The sequence below is a fragment of the Salvia splendens genome, chromosome 14, assembly GCF_004379255.2.
Source record: "Salvia splendens isolate huo1 chromosome 14, SspV2, whole genome shotgun sequence".
In the NCBI taxonomy this organism is placed as follows: Eukaryota; Viridiplantae; Streptophyta; class Magnoliopsida; order Lamiales; family Lamiaceae; genus Salvia; species Salvia splendens.
Window position 1 is genome coordinate 7,644,649 of NC_056045.1, and position 12,907 is coordinate 7,657,555.

The window sequence follows — 12,907 nt, forward strand, 5'->3', positions numbered from 1 at the left end:
ATTGGAAAAACGCGGATGTCATTGGCGTGCACGCTAATGGCATTAGCGTCTTTTGGATATATATTTACTCGTGTAAGTAATAAAACAATTTGGTTGCAACTCAGTAGCATTACTAATTCTCCGTGGAGACCCGGGTTCTAATCTCGCAGATATATCCATACTCAAATCTCTATTTAATGGGAGTATAACTAGTACTCCTACTACTATGAGCTAATAAATAAATACTAATATAATGTGAATAATTGAAAATAACCAAATTGTTTAGTATAACTAATATAAGCTAATAAATACTACTAATGAATATGTGGCTACAAGTTTCGAATCCTGGTCTCTCCTCTGATCTATATGCTCCGCTCCAGTGAGCTACAAGTTCTTTTGGTACTCAGGATATATACTACTCCTTCCGTTCTTTTGGTACTTAGAAGATGAAATGACTCAACTACCGTGGAACTGAAGGAATATATATTAACCCGAAAAATGCCAATGTCATTGACGTGTTTAAACATGCCAATGGCATTGCCATTTTTTTCCCCTTTATAGAATGTGAAAAAAGGTTTCCTTTAATGGAATATTTTTTCCAAACTCACCCTAAATTTGAATTTTTAGTCATTATTGTGGCAACATCATAATTCATGTTAGATTCACAGAATGCACCAAGAACAGTTTACAATATGTGAATGCTAGAAATCATCATCGACGTCCTCTCGTTCAAACCATCATGATCTCCAAGTGTGTTTGCAAGTCATGGAGCGATCTAGTGGAGTCCCCCGACTTTGCCTCGTTGCATTCCCATCATGCTGCCTTCACCTCCGCCCGCCTCCCTCACCTGCCTTTGAAGACCTCAAATTATCAAGGGCTCACCAGTCACAGCCTCTTGGGGTTTATTGGTGGCAATGAAATTATACAAAAACCATCAAAAGGTTCGGTTCTCTACCCTCACAGTTTTCCGGAGCCTAATAAGCCATTTATACATAGCTCAGTAAATGGCTTGCTCTTAATGATCGACTTTGACTCCCCGTTCGAACTATTCATATGCAATCCAATCACCCGAGCGTATGTCACGATCGAGATGGACCGTGAGTGTTATTCGGATGAATATGTATTTGGGTTTGGAGTGAGTACAAGCTTGTTAGGATTTATGCTAAGGTTGATTTTCCCCTTACCTGTCAAGTATACAATCTAGGAATAGGGCAATGGAAAAACATCACAATTGATAGCCAATTGGTATTCTGGTATCAAAAGGAATTTGTACCAACTTTGGTGAATGAGAATCTTCACTGGCTTCTATTTGATATTGGCGATTCATTCACTGATCCTCCTAGGGTTTTTTGCCTCGATCTTGAGACCGAGCTATTTAAATTTTTTTCATGTCCTCGTGATGTTCAAAATCGTCATGCAGGCACGTGTTATGCGCTATCTGCTTTGAGGGGACGCTTGTGCTTGAGCGATGATGCAAATCATGATGTGACTAAAATATGGTACATGAAGAAATATGGAGATGACAAATCATGGACTAAGGATTATGTTATCAAGAGAAAACCATCTATGTACAGAATTCCTGATTTTTTCCATCGCTGTGTCAAAGGTAATGTTCCTTATGATTTACATGATTTTACGGGCGGGAGACATCTTAATTTAGTTATAGATCTCCAAAATTACTGTCAAAGCATTCAAAGATGGCGGGATCTTACTCGCCTTGCATATATCTGCTCGACTATTTTACTACTCGGATACGACTAAAGTTATTAGAGAGATCAAGAAAGAGAGGAACCATGCTAGTTCCAACTTAGTTATTCATAGTCCGAATTTTGTTTCGCTCAAATCCTTGGTGATGAAGAATATGAGGGTTAAGTTGCTTTATTTAGGATTTTATTATGGTTATATAGCTTGTCGGAATTTATTTCAAACGTACTATTTTATATTGTTGTTTGTTAATTATTTCTCTCAATTATTAGAATTTTATTTTATGTTGTACGTATTATCGGTTTATGTTTGTAGATTATCAACTTATAGCTTCAACTTTGAGTTGTTTTGATATAGCGAAATAAATAGTAGTAGTACATGATACAAAACAAACATTGACCTTCCGACATCTATTAAAATGCTAAGTAGTATATCAGTTTATGAAAATATAATTGTGGAATCAAATTTATGACAGGCGAATATTTAGTCGCAAAATTGTAGCGTGCCAAGTCAAAATGATGTGCTTAAACTTGCTACCAGTTACTACTATATAGGAGTAGCATATTTTAGAAAAAAAAAATGAGGATTTTGTATGCATAGTTTGTAGGTGAGGACTAGTTTTTGCATAAAGATGAAAAATTGTGTATTGAAACTTGAGCACTCATTTAGTCATTTTGATACGGGAGAAAGTGTGTATTGAATAAATATAGTGCATGAAATCGAAAGATAGTGCTAGAGGGTTCTCATGAACTTAAAATAAAGAGAAAAGAATGGCACAATTTTGGAGTATTTGTAATTAGTTTGTTTTAGGAATATCGGTCTCCAAAATTACAAACTTTGGCCTAATTAATTTTTACTAAATTTACAATTTATTTAAAATATCACAAACTTTACATTTCGTATGTTATTTCCCAAGATATTTTTAGTTAAAACTTATTCTGCGTGAACAACCGTAAAATGTTTATGATATTTTAGACTATTTTTTAAAGTTCGTGACAAGTAGTGTAAATAGTCAAAGTTGACCAAGAATACATGATATGTTTAAACTAATATTTTTAAAATCAGACTAATAAATGAATCGGTAAAGTTATCGGTTCACGTTTCAATTAGTCGGAGCGATCAGACCACTGGTTTGGCCGAAATAGTGTAGTTCTCAATTAATAGTGAATTCAGTCATGTTGTGCTATATTGATTCATACATGATTTTCTCAACTTATATATTTATTCTACGTTGTGAATTCAATAGTATTTACCAAGTTCGAAGATCGTGGTAAAAAAAATTCTCAGTTACGTGCAAATAACCTTTTTTTATTCTACTCTATTTTATTGCACTATCACTTAATCCCCCGTTCCGCGGTGGTGGTGGTGGAGACATTCCTTTTTTGCACGCGATTTAAGAAAAATTGTGTTAAAGTGAGTAAGTAAAGAAAGAATAAAGTAGGAAATGAAAAAGGTAAAGAAATGAAGAGAGAATAAAGTAATGAGAAGAAACGTGTTGAGTTTTACTAAAAAAGAAATGACCTCACTACTGTGGAAAGTACAAAAATATCAAAATGACTCCACTACTATGAACGAAGGGAATATTTATTTTGTTGAAACATTGATAGATTATTTGAAAAAGTGAATTGAAAAAATTAATCGGATTCCGTTTCAATTTTATAGCATTGTTTATATTCCAGTTTGGTTGTTGCAAACTTGCAAGGCAAGGAACGACTGAACTAATCAAATACTCGTTTTTTAGGCATTTGATTTAATATCATTATGCAGTAGTATGAAAGTAATCAACCTACAAAACACTCATTTTTCCTTAGTCTCGGTGGAATATAAACAAACATGGGACGCAAGTAACATTATTTCAAGAATCCCTAAGTTTACAGTGTTTGCAAGGCTTTGCCATATGCACTAACATCAAACATCAACAAACTCACCTCCATAATTCACCCACATAATGGTTGGCAGGGAGAGCCAAAAAAAGAAGAAACATAATTCCGACATTCGTTTTGAGTAAACTCGACTTCTTACATCCTACAGATGCTCCGAAATTTTCAATAACTTTTCATCATTATTTGCAAGAATAATGTCAAAATCGCCTTGTTCAGCAGGCATCAAGGTCCCGGCATGGAGGAGGCTTAGGCTCACCTAACAATGTAGTGTTCCCACCTTCCGGTCCAGAGTTTATGCGGTTGGCATTTTGTGTGCCATGCTGAAATAAAAACATATATATGTAACTAAACATAGCAATGACTACATGATTGACAATCTTGATAACTCAATCATAGATATCTTACTGGTGGCTTTTCCCCTCTTCTAAGGGCCTCCACAATCTCGACAACTCTCTTCGGAGTAATGTCTTCCTGTAGCAATCAAAAGGAACTAAGGTTATTTCTGAGGGATTCAGTTGTATAACATCTTGAAAATGAAAACAGCAGTACTCACGTAATAATTATAGGTATATCCCTCAGATCCACTGGAGTAATCAGCAACTGTGATCATTGGAGCATTAACACAAGATCCCTAATACACCAACAAGATTTCAATTATCACATCAAACATTAGTCTCTAAAAATCATTATATAGTATAGGTTCTCCTAGACATGAGCATTTTGATAGGGTCAGAATTTCTAAGAGCCTTAAATTTCATGCCACTATTTTCATTTAGCTTTCCTAGGCAGATTAGATCATTTTATCTGTACTTATTCTACTTATATCTTTTAGTTATATTTATCTTATGCTGGTGGTCAGGGGTACCATCAAATTCCTTAGAATAATTACTCCAGTATCATCATGGGTCCGGAACACAACTGTGAGTTTTATTCCAGATTTGTTATACAAATTGTTTTCTCCAAATAAGATTCCTACCCCTTCTTTGGTTGCAAATTTTATATTTTTCAACTTTAAAATGAAAAGATGATGCAACAATATCAAAGACAACATTCAATAGCAATCCAAAACTTGATATGAGGAATAGTAGCACGCTGCAGCATCACAGCAGACATAAGAATACAGATGCTAAACAATAGGGATAGTAGATATGGACTTTTGCATTTAGTGATGCTCCACCACGACTTTCTCAAGAGGCTAATATTATCTAAAATCATAAATTTGACACTTTCAAATTTAAACTGCCAATTATAACAACTAGGTGATTCACATCTAAACATGAACTTGCTGCTGGTGTTATATAGTTTAAAACATCAGAATACAATGAGAAATTATTCTTATTCAGTGCTGCAAGATGCATTGTATTCAATGCGCAGAGATATCTCAGGAGTTAACACAAGTGGTGATTAGTGAAGAAACACTATAAATTAGCAACTTAATGAGCACAACAAGAAAGGAAATGTCTATTATAGAGAGATTCTCATAGGGTAACATACCATGCATTCCATTTCTCCGACAGAAAAAAGTCCATCCTTAGTTACTTCTGCAAAATGTATATGGCGGTTTAAATTTAAATCATAACAGGCTCGGATGACTCCATGGTTTGGTAACAAAAGATCAAAAAAGTATACTGACATGAAATTTTGATTACATGACTTTACCATTGCGTTTAACTCCCAGGTGACTCAATAGTGCTGATTCAATTTCTCTAGAACCGCGGATCATGCAAGGTGTAGTACCACATACCAATAGGTGGTATTTTCCAACCTTCAATCGCCAACAGGTAGCTTAGATTATGAGAAATTCACCAACATAGCTAGCACATCTAACGTGTCATGACCAATTTGGAGCATTATAAACTACCTTTGCTCGGTTGAACATCGAATAGAAGGTTGCAACCTCATATACACGAATTGGAGGAACTTCAATGATCTTAGCAACCTTTAATGATGATAGAGAAAATTTAAATGAAATGTTGGTTCAATCATATTAATCAGGTACCGGAAAACCATACTGATATATCAGGTACGGAAACAGCATGCTACAGACCATCAGACATCAGTGTCACTGTCAAGATAAATACATGGGGAAGACTTACACTAAGATCATTTTTGCAGTTGGGCATAGAACTTGCAGACTGGTTACTAGTGAACTTGAGTTACGGATAGCCATCATAATCAGAATGATTAAGAAGAGGGAAAGCAATATATAAGCTGAAGCAAGCAAGTAACGCGCGATCCTTAATTATGTAAGTTGGGAAGTTAAGGAGACTGGAAACTTAAAAAAAATGTCATCCTCGAACAGCTGCTATTAGCAGTTTTCTACAGATTCAGCTCTATCAAACAAGCCCTTCCCCCAAAATACTAATAATAAATGCTTAACTTCTAAGAGAATGACATCCAAAGTCCAAACACAGCTATTATATCCAACAAAAATGTAAGGTGGAAGTCTACTAAAAGCAGTAAGCCAAAGTAGTAGAGTTCCATAATTTTAACTTTTAACGATTTTAATTTTTTTTTTTTTTTTGCAATGATGATTCACCCTATAAATATCTCTAAGGTTATTATAGTTGTTGGAGGAATATGCCTTCTTACATTATTTCGAATAAACCACATGAATGTTCTACGTTTGGTACTTTGCTTGGAAAATCTTCGATGATCTCCGACGAGGATACCCATACATTCCAATTTGCAAATCTCAACCTAGACTGCTCAAATAGTGTTTCCGGCTGGGAAAGAGGCAAATGACATCCAACACTTTTGGTATCAAGTATCAACATCACAATTAAGTATGTTTATCCTAATCTCAATGAAGGATGTTTAAGGAAAGAACTGAAGGAATGTTGGTGCTATTGGTACTAAGTATTGTATTGCACCATAGGAGCAATACTATTTCAGCTTCCACGTGATTAGTTTTGTAAGGAAACATACGAGATAGACCTAGATATTATAAAAAGGATATTCGGAAGAAGACATTAATAAATCTGATTAACATACATGATTCATTGCTGAAACTGAGAGCCAACCTCCATGTTGCTGTTGTGCAAGATCAAGCAAAGGAATGACAGCAGATTGCTTATAGTTTGAAGGATAGTGAGACAATATCTCCTTAACCTGCATAAAATGAAACCTTTATATGATTAAGGGAATAAAGACATATACTACTGATTATGATTAAAATAGAACAGAGCATAACTTCACCGCAGTTTCTATTCACATAAGTATCCTATGATAGTCACAGCGATCATCAATTAAATATGTTACCAGTAGCCATTTTTCACATTGCAACCAAAGAGTTTAGGTTGATTTATTTACAGAAATACCAAAAAAAAACAAATCCTAAACTCAAAATACTAACCTAGAATGGCTGCCAACAATACACTACAATTTAGACTTGGACCCTTGAGATTCATACGCACACAGAGGAAAACAAGCTCCATGACCAAACAACTAATTCCATAGAAGCATATAGATAATCTGCATTCACAACTGCAATTGACCAAAGCAAACGACATTTATCCCTTAAGCTAGCTGCTGCTATCAAATAGCAAAAAATAGATCATCGGCTATAGCAATCCAAATTCGACATTTGAAAAGAAGAAAACCAGCAATAATCTGAAACAGTCAATACAACTTACCTTTTCCATGTTCTTTCCCGAGAACTCCCATGGAAGGTCTGGATTATTATCCGGACTATCAAGATGCTGAAATCCACCAAAAAATGATAAATCAGGTCGCTAGCACAGATTAATTAAGAAAATAAACAGCAAAAATGCTAACAAATTGCAAAGTAAACAAAACTTAAGCATAAAAAGTAACTCACATAGTTAAGCGCAGTTGAGAAGGATCGCGATGCCTGCAGAAAACACAATTTAAGATCGGAAAATAAGAAATAGAAAAGACAAGTTTAAAAAAATCTCGGAAATGAAGTAAGGAAAAACCTGTGGCTGACGGAATGCTTGACGGAGCTCAAGAATGCGCTGGGCGGCGAGACGGCGCAGCATTCTTCCGTTGAATCGGAAGGATTCTGCGGTGAAATAAGAAATGAAAGAGATTTGAGTTTTTGGGAAATGGAGATTTGTTCCAAACACACCACAATTTGGATCGGCCCGTTTCTTTATGGGCTTACCTAGACATGCCTTCGGAACCGCCGGTTCCGGTTCGGCGGTTGGCGGAACCGGAACCGAACCGTGAGGCTATTTCACGGTTCCGGTTCCGGTTCGGAACCGGCGGTTTTCCGGCGGTTTTGGCGGTTCCGGTTTTCGAACCGGCGGTTTCGCCGGTTCAATTATTATTTTTTTTTTAAATTTGAAATTTGGCTTTATACAATAAATCGGAACAAGACAATGCATAATTCAAGCACAAATAAGACGAATATGAAGAAAATGAAATAAATTTTATTGATTTTGAGTTGTAACGGACAACGAGTCAACGATACATTACAATTTACAATACATAAGTATACAATACAACAACATACAACAATATAATATAATTTACAAGTGTCGTCGCCTCGTGGGACTCGGAAGGTAAATAAAAAAAACATGAAATGGGGGGAAAAAGGAAAAATTGAAAAGGGCTTGGGATCAACTTAAACTTTCAAAGTTAAACTTTTCAAATTTAAGTTGAGTTGCCTACGTATCCACAATTTTATTGAGGAATCAAAGCCCACGTAATTCTCTTACCTTAGGATCAACCATTTTTTCTTGCAAAATGTGGCCCATTTTCTAAGCAAACACACATCAGCACGCCATATACACATTGCTGCATTTCTAATAGGGGCAATTTGATCTTCCAATGCAGCAATGTGTATATGGCGTGCTGATACGTGTTTGCTTAGAAAATGGGCAACATTTTGCAAGAAAAAATGGTTGATTCCGAGAAGAATTGTACTTGAAGATCATTAAAATATATTCCCCATTTGATAAATATCTTATTGGTGAAAAAGTGGGTATCTTTGAGGCAGATGGTACTGGAACACAAATTTATATATGGAATCTGGATGATACTTCAAGATCATATATAAATTTGTGTTCCAGTACCATTTGCCCCAAAGATATCCACTTTTTCACCAAGATACTTATCAAATGAGGAATATATTTTAATGATCTTCAAGTACAACTTAGCCGCAACAACGATACATTATAATTACAGATAAAAAAACATGAAATGGGGGGGGGGGGGAAATAATTGAAAAGGGCTTGAGCTCAACTTAAATTTTCGAAGTTAAACTTTTCAAATTTAAGTTGAGGTGCCTACGTATCCACAATTTTATTGAGGAATCAAAGCCCACGTAGTTCTCTTACCTTGCTTACCTTTTTGGTCGGCTGTGCTCGCCGTTCACCGCCCCCCGTCGACTCATTGCTAATGTTGAGTGCTCTCGCTTCTGACCTCGTCATCGCCATCGGAAGAAAATTCTTCACCATCACTCTCTACACGGAAGTCGAAATCCGGCTCTTGTGCTCTCATGTCCACCTTTGCCCAATCGTCAAGTAACATAGTGGCTTCCATGTTCTTGGCGGAGAGATTGCTCCTTTTGTCGTCTAGGACACAACCACCGACACTAAAAGCTTGTTCAACGGCGACGGTGGAAGCGGGAACGGCGAATATCTCCTTAGCCATGATGGAGAGTATCGGAAACTCTTTGTCATGTGTTCCCCACCAATTAAGGACGTCAATTTGTTGAGTAGGAGGACCTGCATCTTGAAAAATAGAGCGCGATTCCAAATATATATCTAATTCACTAGTCGCTCTAGTCCTATTGGTTGTAGTACCGTATAGATCTTGCAATTGTGATACTACGTCGGGATCAATCATGATATTGGTAAAATCCCCTCCACCAAAATCAAATGTAGACGGACTAGGAGGAGCACGTACCTGGTGAGCGGTGTTATACCGCATTTCATATTCCGCGTAGAGAGAACGAAGTGCACTATCTAACCTTAGTTTGATTTCATCAACATCCGGAATACTTAGTTCGAAGCATTCTCCTCTTGTCAAGCCCATTTCGCGGAGTTGAGAAAAATCCAAAGCGTGCAAACAACCATAGTACATGTCTAAAATTTTATAAACACCATGCAACTTCCACTTTGGATCCAAGCATTTTGCAATCAAAAACACATTTGGAATACGTGAAAAATATTTTAACCATTTTTCAACCATGTAAAACAAAATAGCCTTCAACTCAATGAATTGAGTATTTTTCACACAAGTTTTAAAACCAATTGCCACATACATGCAATGCTCCAAAACGCGCACAGAAGTAGGATAATAAACACCGGATAACTCAACAGTGGCATTTTTGAAAGCGCGGAATAATCGAAATAAATCCATGCTGTGGTCCCAACAAGCAGGTATCAAAATCAAATCAGAAGGAACATGAGGACAACTTCTAAAAAAATCACATAAATACTCAATGTGGTTCAAAGTCGACTCCAACATATCATATGTCGAGTTCCAACGAGTTGAAACATCCAAGCGAAAGTTGGTGTACCTGCATTGCTTACTATGACAATATCTCTTCCAAGCTCTACCAATAGGAGCTCTGTTATGAATCAACTTCACAGCAGTTCTAATAGGATCAACATACTTTTGCCACAAATCGATCGCATCTTGAACACACAAATTCAAAATATGGGCAATACATCGCACATGAAAATATTTGCCATCAATAACAGGAGAACATGCACTGATTAGTTCATCTATGCTAGCAGTGTTAGCGCTAGCATTGTCAAAACCAATTGAAAAAATTTTATTGATCAATTGAAATTCATTCAAAACTTGAATGATCAATTGAGCAATTGCTTGTGCAGTGTGTGGTGCGGGAAATTCCCGAAATGCAATCAAACGTTTGTTTAAAGTCCAACTGTGATCAACGAAATGCACAGTGATGCCCATATACGAATTTTTACAAAAACAATCAGTCCACACATCAGAACAAATAGAAACTTTATGCCCTAAGTTAATAATAAACGTACCTAATTGCGCCTTCTTTTCCATGCATTGTCGAACAACGGCCCGAGTCATTGAAGTTCGACTCAATTTTCTTGCAGCGGCATTATAAACTTGCCGCATACTCGACTCAAAAGCATCGTTATCAAAAGCATTGAAATGTTTCATAACGGCAAATCTAGACATCACATTAAGAGCATTTTTATGATCATATTTCAAAAGAGTATTGCTACACGTACCTGATGTTTGGGATGAACCCGTCCCACTCCCGGTCCCGACTCCATGTTGAAAGTTGAGTTGAGTTTGGGTTGGAGCGATACCAAACTCGACCGGATGCGCTTTCTCCATGTGACGGGTAAATGTACCGTATCCTCCACCCCTTCGGAATGTGTATACGTTTTCGCAATAGTTGCAATACACATTATAAGTGTTAGGATCGTTACTATCTTGTACCTTCTTGAAATGTTTCACCATGATGTTTGAGGTTAAAGACCTTTCAGCTGGTCTAGGAGGTTGAGGAGGTTGTCCACGACCACGCCGACTCCTTGGTGGTGGTGGGGGTGGCATTCCTTGAACCTCTTCTACCTCCTCCCCCTCCTCCTCGTCGTCATCATCATCATCGTCTTCATCAACATTCACAGGGGTTGGACTTTGTTGGGAATAGGCACCGCGACCGGGAGCACCACTACCGGTACCAACATAAGCATCGCCTTGGGATTGAGAGCGAGAGAGAGCAATAGCATGTGCCACATCTTGCTCTTCTCGAGCCTACAAAATAATATTTGTATTGTAAATACAAAATAAAATTATGAACAATAATGTAATGTAATTCAAAATTAATTAAATTAGTAGATAATAAATATTAACCTGCCACTCATCCATGTTCATTTGAGAAATTTCATCAATAACGGATCTCCGAGATGGCCTCTTGGCCTTTCCCTTTCCCTTATCAACACGACATTCTCGGGATGAAGACATATTGCTATGTAGAAATGTAGAAATATGGAATAATATTTTTTTTGTTTTAGCAATTGAGAAAGGAAGACAAATTATAGAACTACGGGAACAAGTATAAGTGTATAACAATGCGTAAAGCGTAATAAGAGTAGCACTTGCGTAATTAAATGGAAGCACAATAGCACAAATGAGAAATTGGAGACAAAGAGAGAGAATTGGGAGATTGAAGAGAGAAACTCTTATTAACACAAGAGTGGGGTGAATGTAAATGAGGATAGAGAGGGGTATTTATAGATAAAAATGAGGGGGAAAATGGAAGAATTCGAATTTGAAATTTGAAAAAAAAAAATTGAAAAATCGGCAAAACCGGCGGTTTTTGGCGGAAAACCGCCGGAACCGCTGGTTTCCGGGCAAAACCGCCAGTTTCCGGGACAAAACCGCCGGTTCGGTCAACGAAACCGTCTGCAAAAGCTGCGTCATGTCGCCTCGTTTCTCGCGCCGCATCCGGAACCCCCTGAACCGGCGGTTAACCGCCGGTTTTCACGGTTAAACGGCCCAAAAACCGCCTGAACCGGCCGGTTTTTCAGCTGAAAAGCTGCCGCCGGTCTGCCCCATCCACATGCCTTGAAAAACGCGCCCGAACCGGTGGTTCGGCCGGTTAACCGCCGGTTCCAAACCGTCCGGAACCGCCGGTTCGGTAACGGTTCCGGTTCGAAATATCTTGAACCGGAACCGGACCGCGACCCGAATTCCGACGGTTCCGGTTCGGGAAAAAGGTCACGGTTCCGGTTCGGAACCGGTGGGCATGTCTAGGCTTACCACATTATTTATTTCTAATAATAAAAGCTTATAAGTACTTCTGTATTCCAACAAAATTTATTAAATTTTGAAATATATTTTTGTTAGATTTGGTTTTAGTTGAAGTTTTATTCTTCAGAATACTAAGATATTAAATTTGCGTCATTTATATGTAGGGGTGGGTAGGTACGGTATACCTTACCGAAACCACCATACCGTATACCTTACCGTAAATACGGTATGCGAAAAAATCATACATTTACCTTACCAAAGTTTTCGGTATACCGAACTTCGGTATACCTTATTTTCGGTATGACGAATTTCCATACCGATACCGTACCTCATTTTCGGTATACCATACCGAAGTTCGGTATACCTGACTTTCAACATCAATTAAAATAGAAAATTAGAGTTTTTCGAATATTATTTATATTTTATAATTTTAAAAATAAATTAAATATAATATATTCATAATTATATTTATATTTCACAATAGATTTTATAATTTAAAAATATATAAAATATATTTTATATATAATTGTGTTTATATTTTTGTGGTATATACCTTAGTTTACGGTATATACCTTAATTTACGGTATATACCGAATTTCGGTATGCAGCGGTATACCGCGGTATTT

General features: G+C 37.0%; 1 protein-coding gene across 2 annotated transcripts; it reads right to left on the reverse strand.

The window, feature by feature from the left end:
- Nucleotides 1-3,483: 3,483 nt before the first annotated feature.
- Nucleotides 3,484-7,646, reverse strand: LOC121764002 (NADH dehydrogenase [ubiquinone] flavoprotein 2, mitochondrial-like). Of its 2 annotated transcripts, XM_042160096.1 has the most exons (10): nucleotides 7,505-7,646; nucleotides 7,387-7,419; nucleotides 7,202-7,267; nucleotides 6,561-6,677; nucleotides 5,428-5,505; nucleotides 5,226-5,331; nucleotides 5,061-5,107; nucleotides 4,120-4,197; nucleotides 3,972-4,037; nucleotides 3,484-3,886 (listed from the first exon to the last, which is right to left on the reverse strand). In XM_042160096.1, exons 1-10 carry the CDS (start codon nucleotides 7,565-7,567, stop codon nucleotides 3,779-3,781), a joined length of 762 nt encoding a protein of 253 aa, XP_042016030.1. In that variant the 5' UTR covers nucleotides 7,568-7,646; the 3' UTR covers nucleotides 3,484-3,778. The 2 variants fall into 2 exon arrangements, with proteins under 2 accessions (XP_042016030.1, XP_042016031.1); XM_042160097.1 differs by lacking the exon at nucleotides 5,428-5,505.
- Nucleotides 7,647-12,907: the final 5,261 nt, after the last annotated feature.